Genomic DNA, 7,251 nt, shown 5'->3' on the forward strand with positions numbered 1-7,251 from the left:
GACATGGATGGACCTAGAGAGAATTATATTAAGTGAAACAAGTCAGGCACAGAAAGAAAAATACCACATGTTCTCACTTATTGGTGGGAGCTAAAAATAAATAAATTCACTCACACACCCTGAAAAACCGGGGAGGGGGAGAAGACATAACAACTACAATTCCTTGAAGTTGATATGACAAGCAAACAGAAAGGACATTGTTGGGTGGGAGGGGGGAGAGGAAAGGGGGAGGGAGGTTTCAGTAATGGGCCACAATAATCAACCACATTGTATATTGACAAAATAAAATTTAAAAATAAATAAATAATTATTTTACAAATTTTATTCAAAAAAAAAAAAAAAAGAAAGAAAGGTAAAATACTGTTATATGAAAACAGAGAAGGTTAGCATTCCCCATGACAAGGACGGAAGAGGCCCTCAGACCTAAAAACATGCATATGGTTAAGGCATTGCAACCTACTTCATGACATCTAACCATTGTTTTTCTAATGTTTACCATCCATAGCTTCCTTAGAGAAGCAAAAAAGAGCATGGCAGGAAGTAGAAAAAAATATTTTCCAGCCACTTCAGATTACAAAATAGACTTCCTCATAAATCAAATGTTTTCTTCTTCCAGTGGGCTAATCTCAAGCACATGACACAAGATAAACACACAGCCATGCTCCGTTAAATTTATGAAAGAAAAAGAGAAAAAGAAAGAAAAAAAAAGGTAAAATAACTCTCTAATAAGAAGCTAAGCTAGGACTCATTAGCATCCACATGAAAGCTCCTGTCCTACCCCTTATACTAGACTGCCTTCATTATGGACATTATAGTTTGAATGTCCCTCCAAGCTCATATGGGAACTTAATCCCCAATATGGTATTTAAAAGGTGAGCCTTTAAAAGGTGATTGGACCATGAGGACTAAGCCCTAATGAATGGAATAATCCATTCATGGATTAATGGGCTAACAGATGAATGGGTTATAATGGGAATGGCACTAGCAGCTATATAAGGAGAGAAAGAAGCATGTTAGCTTGCTATGGCTCAGCCCTCATAATGTAATACCCTGCTCCACCTCAGGCTCTGCAGAGTCTCCATCAAAAATGCCCTCCCCAGATATGCCCCCTTGACCTTGGACTTCCCAGCCTACAAAACTATAAGAAATAAATTCTGTTTCTTTATACATTTCTCAGTTTCAGGTATTCTGTTAGAAGCAACACAAAACAGACTAATACACAGTGTAAACACAAATCCCTGTTGCGGTTCCATTCAACTCTACAACTCAATCACCAGGGAGATATGTTATTAAATTTTTCTCTAATTATAAATGGCTGTCAGAATAGCTCATTAAGAACTGACGTATATTGAGTAACATCAGCAAAATAGTGAATAGAAAGTTCCAAGTTCTTGTTCCAAATGAAAACATTAACAACAACAACAACAAAAAGACAGTAACTGGCTAAACTAACCTTGTAGGAGCTCTGGAAACCAGTCCAAGGTTTACAGCAGCCAAGCTATAAACACCCAATCACCCAATCAAGAAAAAGCTTCAAAGTGGTAGTAAAAAAGCTTTGTGGCAGTCTTAACTTGCCCTTGCCCCACTATCTCAGAAGTTTTTGTCTGGAGGATGCAGCAGCTCAATTCCTAGTTCCCTTCCTTCAACTGGAGGGAGCAGAGCAAACCTTGTTTACAACATTCTAACTTGTCTGGGGGAAGACTAAAGGACTAATCTCTGTTTTGCCTAAGTTGAATCTCAGACAGGGCAAGCAGCTGGCACTGCTCATGAAAGCTGCAGAGAGACTACAGACTTGCTGAAGCCTGGGGCAAGATATCATGAATGGAGACTTACAATAGACTGTGAGGGTGAGATTCTTTGGGAAATTAAGATATTCTAAAGCAGCTATGTATAGGGGTGTAATGAGTTTTCATAATTTTATGTTGCCTAAGCATCTTAAATATAAGTTTAACTTCTGGGCCGGCCCGGTGGCGCACTGGATAAGTGCGCCGCTTGGGAAGCACGGCAGCGCTCCCGCCCGAGGGTTCGGATCCCACATACAGACCGGTTCCCGCTCACTGGCTGAGCGAGGCGCGGGAGCAACACCGAGGGTTGCAATCCCGTTGCCGGTCCCCGGTCCGGTACGGGGGCAACACTGAGGGTTGCGATCCGTTGCCGGACACGGAAAAAGATAAAAAAGACAAAAAAAAAAACTTCTTAATATCAGAAGCAGGGCTCAGTCACCATTAACACAGTTTATAATACTATACCCCCACCCAAGTGGCTCCAGCAAGTAGTCAGAGATAAAAAGTTACAGGCATCTCTCCCACCTAGCAGGCTGAGTGCTCCACTTTCCCAATGCTTCCTTTAAATGGACCATTCAAACATTTGTCCATGAATTTAAAGTGACCGCTTCTCAGTCACAGAGTAACCTCCTAGAACTAGTGTCTACTTGATTTAAACCCACAAACTAAAGCCTCCCATGAGAAACCTGTTTGGATAATGCCCTGGACCAAATAAAGGTGTTGGCACACTGGTCCCTTCTGTCTCTTCCTGCCTTCACTCCCTGACCTCTATGTGTGTAAACTCCAGGTGTGCCATGTATCCCCCAGGGTCTGTAAGTACAGAAAACTCTTAAACTTTCACATTGTGATTGTGTCATTGAAGCCATGCCCACAGTCTGACCCCTGATGGCAAAGCCACCCCAAAAAGACCCATGCAGGTGAGTTTCCTGCTCTTTTTTCTGGGCCTCTAGTGGCTGCTAGGGACAGTAGCTACCAGCTAAGTTGATAGAGAAATTCAATGAGTTTCATTCAAAACAACAGGGTAATAGAAAAAGCACCATGCAGACTCAGGCAAGATACATGCTCAGAAAATTCCTGAGAAGACTTTAAGCCTCCTCCTTGGACTGAGGTCTAATCTCAGAGCAAGCCTAGCTAATCTGTGAAGGATTGCCTCAGCATAGAGCCAGTCTGCAAAGACTAGGAGAGGTGGATGTTTTTCAAATGCCCAGTTTTCAACAAGAATGGCAAAAAAAAAAAAAAAATCACAAGACATACAAAAAGATAGGAAAACATGGACAAAGAACTAAAGGAAATCAGAAAAATTATATATGAATAAAAAGAGAATATCAACAAAAAGACAGAAATTATAAAAAAGAACCAAACAGAAATTCTGAAGGTGAAAACTAAAGTAAGTGAAATAAAAAAATTCACTAAAGAAGCTCAGCAGTAAATTTGAGTGGGTAGAAGAAGGAATCAGCAAACTTTAAGATAGGATATTGAAATTATTGAATCTGAGGAGCAGAAAGAAGAAAAGAAGGAAGAAAAGTGAGAGAGCCTAAGGGACCTGTGGGACCTGATCCAGCAGACCAACACACACATTGTGAAGAACCCCAAAGGAAAAGAGAGAGGGGAAGGACAAGAGAGATTATTTGAAGAAATATTGCCAAAAACTTCCCAAATTTGACAAACTACATAAATCTACAAATCTAAGATTCCCAACAAACCCCAAGCAGGATAAACCCAAAGAGACTCACTTTAAGACACACTACAACCAAACTGTAGAAAGACATATATGATACCTTGAAAGCAGCAAGAGAGAAGCAACTTATCACATACAAGTGATCTTCAATAAGATTATCAAATGACTTCTCAGCAGAAACTTTTGAGGCCAGAAGGCTGTGGGATGATATATTTAAAGTGGTGAAAGAAAAAAGTGTCAACCAATCTGGAAAACTGCCTTTCAAAAATAAGGGAGAAATTAAGACATTCCCAGATTTTAAAAAAAGCTGAGAGAGTTCATTACCAGTAGATCTGCCATACAAGAAATGTTAAAGGAGTCCTTCAGGTTGAAATTAAAGGATTCTAGAGGACATGATTTTGTATACGGAAAATCCTAAGGAACCTACCAAGAAACTATTAGAACCAATAAACAAGTTCAACAAGGTTGCCAGTTATAAGATCAATATACAAAAATAATTGTATTTGTATAAACTAATAATGAACAATTTGAAAATGAAATTAAGAAAACAAATCCATTTATAACAGTATTTTAAAAAGAATAAAATACTTAGGATAAATTTAACCAAAGAAGTACAAGACTTGCACACTGAAAACTATTTAAAAAATTATTGAAAGAATCAATGGAAGGCCTACATAAATGGAAAGATACCCCATGTTCACTTATTGGAAGATTTTATATTATTAAGATGGCACTACCCATGTCAAAACCCTAGCTGGCTTCTCTGCAGAAGCTGGCAAACTGATTCTAAAATTTATATGGAAATGCAAGGAACCCACCGCCAAAACAATCTTGAAAAAGAAGAAAAAAAATGGAGGATCTACTTTCCCAATTTCAAGACTTACTATAAAGCTACAATAATCAAAATAGTATGGTACTGGCCTAAAGGTAGAAATATAGATCAAGGGAATAGAATTGAGACCCCAGAAAAAGATCTTACACTTACAGTGAATTGATGTTGACCAGAGTGCCAAGACAATTCAATGAGGGGTGGAAGAAGGGGTGTAAAAATCATCTTTACAATAAATAGTTGTGGGATACTTGGATATTCATATGTAAAAAAATTAAACTGGACCCCTACTTCACAGCATATATAAAAATTAACAGAAAATGGATCAAATATCTAAATGAAGGAGCTAAAACTATAAAACTCTTAGAAGAAAATATAGTAGTAAATCTTTGTGACCTCAGGTTAGGCAATGGTTTCTTACATATGCCACCTAAAGAACTAACAATAAAAGAAAAACGTAAATTAGACTCATCAAAATTAAATTTTTTTCTGTTTGAAAGGACCTCATCAAGAAATTAAGAAGACAACTCATAGAAGGGGAAAAAATATTTATAAATCATATATCTGATAAGGAACTTGTACTGAGAATATACAAAGAACTCTTGAAGCTCAACAATAAAAAGTAAAATTTAATTTAAAAATTGGCAAAGGATGTAAATAAACATTTCCCCAAAGAAGATATACAAAAGGCCAAAAAGCACATGAAAGACGCTCAACATCATTAGTCCCTGGGAAAATGCAAACCAGAACCACAATGAGATACCTTCCACCCACTATGGATGGCTATAAGCAAAAAGATGGACAATAAAAACTGTTGACAAGGATATGGAGAAACTGGAATGAAAACTACTGGCAGGAATGTGAAATAGTTCAGCTACTCTGGTAAAGTCTGGCAGTTCTTCAATAAGTTAAACATAGCATTACCACATGAACCAGAATTTCACTAGGCATATATCAAAGAGAATTGAAATCTATATCCACACAAAAATGTGTACCCATATATCCAGCATTATTCCTAATAACCAAAAAGTGGAAACAACCCAAATGCCCATCAACTGATACATGGATAACAAAAATGTGGTATATCCATCCAGAAGAATATTATTCAGCTATAAAAAGAAATGAAGTACTAACAAATGCTATAACATGGACAAATCTGGAAAACACGATGCTAAGAGAAAAAAATTCAGATACAAAAGGCCACATATTGTATCATTATATTTATATAAAATGTCCAAAATAGGTAAATCCAAACAGACAGAGTAGATTAGTGGTTGCCAAAGGTTGGGGGAAGGTAAAAATAAGGGACTGGATGCTGACTACTAATGAGTATGAAGTTTCTTATAGGAGTAATACAAATGTCCTGGAATTAGATAGTGGTGATCACTGCACAACTTTGTGAATATGATAAGAACCATTTTTAAAAGGTGAACATTATGGTATGTGAATTATATCTCAATAAAGCTGTTATTTAAAAATTATATGGTAAAAATGAGTTTTTGAAAAGGAATAAAAAAGATCAGAATTAGTGAGATATTTTTAAAAGTAAGAGTATTTTACTCTCTTTTTCATCATGAACAATGATGTTTCTTGAGGGGAGGGAAAAACCTCTTTTTTCTTTGAGTACAATTTATGGTACAAACTACAAGAGGAAATAAGTGGCCAACAAGATATCTGTTTCTCACTCCTTTTTTTCTCATTTGGTTAGTTCCTTCCTTCCTTCTATTCTTCCTGTCTTCCATCCTTCCTTCCTTTAATAAAACAAATTTTCTATATATCTATAACACATACCTACCATACTCTTGAGCTTTGAGTCTACTTTAGAATTCACAGATACCTCTTTAAAAAGAAAAAGAGGGAGGTAATCATTCAATAAAGAGTATATAAGAATATCAATATCACTTACCTATGGCATCTAAGCTCCAACGTGTCGTATCAGATTTAATTATACCATCTGCATTTTGAGCTTCCACTTCAATGGTGTAATTATCTGGATTTGTTATTCGTGGAGGGAAAAAAGAGCACGAAGCACGGTTTTCACTTGTAGAACTATTGGTTGTACAAATATCACTTTTTGTTCCATAAAGGCTTTGAAAGAAAAAGTGATTCAACATTAGTACAGAGGTTTGGAAAAAGCCGTACTTAATGTATTAGGCAGCATTTCTTAGTTTTACTCTGGGTTTCTCTTGAGAACTGTATAGTGCAGGACTTGGTTCCCCTCTCTAAATTCCTTCCTGCCCATCATGAAGTAAAAGTTACCTGCTTCCAGCCTGCCTGAGATGCTATGAACTATGGAGACCTCCTTAGAACCCTGTAAGCCCATCAAAAGCTACACTTGCAATGCATTTCCTATTGTCAAGAAATAACAAACAGGCTCCTGAAAATTCCAGATTCTAGCCTTCAAAATTTATTCTTAAAAAAAAAAATTAGGAGTTCTGGTGTTCTATTGTGCAGTAGGATGACTATGGTTAACAGTTAACTTTTGTATATTACATAATAGCTAGAGGAGAGTTTTTTGAATGTTTCACCACAAAGAAATAAGTGCATGAGGTGATGGTTACATTAACTACCCTAACCCAATTTATTATACAACATATATATGTATCAAAACATCAGATTGTACCCCATAAGCATGTACAATTACCATGTGTCAATTAAAATAGATTTTTAAAAATATTTTTAGAAAATATGTAAGAGGATTTGCTAAATAAATTATGGTAGATACATAAATAGAATTTAAAATGATGGTTTCTAATACAAGTATATTTATTGATATGGAAAGATGCCCATGCTCTATTGTTGGTGAAAAAAAGCAGGATGCATATCATGTAGAGAACAATCACAGTTATATAAATGTATGTAGATGTTTATGTAACTTTTCATAAAGCTGCCTGCAAATATCAACAAAATGTCAAGTTTTACCTTTGGTGATGGGATTTGGGGTGATCTTTTTTACATTC

General features: G+C 36.4%; 1 protein-coding gene across 1 annotated transcript in view; it reads right to left on the reverse strand.

The window, feature by feature from the left end:
* IL31RA (interleukin 31 receptor A) overlaps positions 1 to 6,379 on the reverse strand; it is a gene marked incomplete at its 5' end in the record, with an annotated part of 47,367 nt that extends 40,988 nt beyond the window's left edge. Inside the window, one exon of the mRNA XM_008570040.1 lies at positions 6,198 to 6,379. Within this exon, the coding sequence (XP_008568262.1) occupies positions 6,198 to 6,379 (182 nt within the window). The remainder of the gene's footprint in view (positions 1 to 6,197) is intronic.
* Between the last annotated feature and the right edge of the window lie 872 nt (positions 6,380 to 7,251).

This window comes from Galeopterus variegatus, unplaced genomic scaffold, assembly GCF_000696425.1.
Source record: "Galeopterus variegatus unplaced genomic scaffold, G_variegatus-3.0.2 Scaffold562, whole genome shotgun sequence".
NCBI lineage: Eukaryota > Metazoa > Chordata > Mammalia > Dermoptera > Cynocephalidae > Galeopterus > Galeopterus variegatus.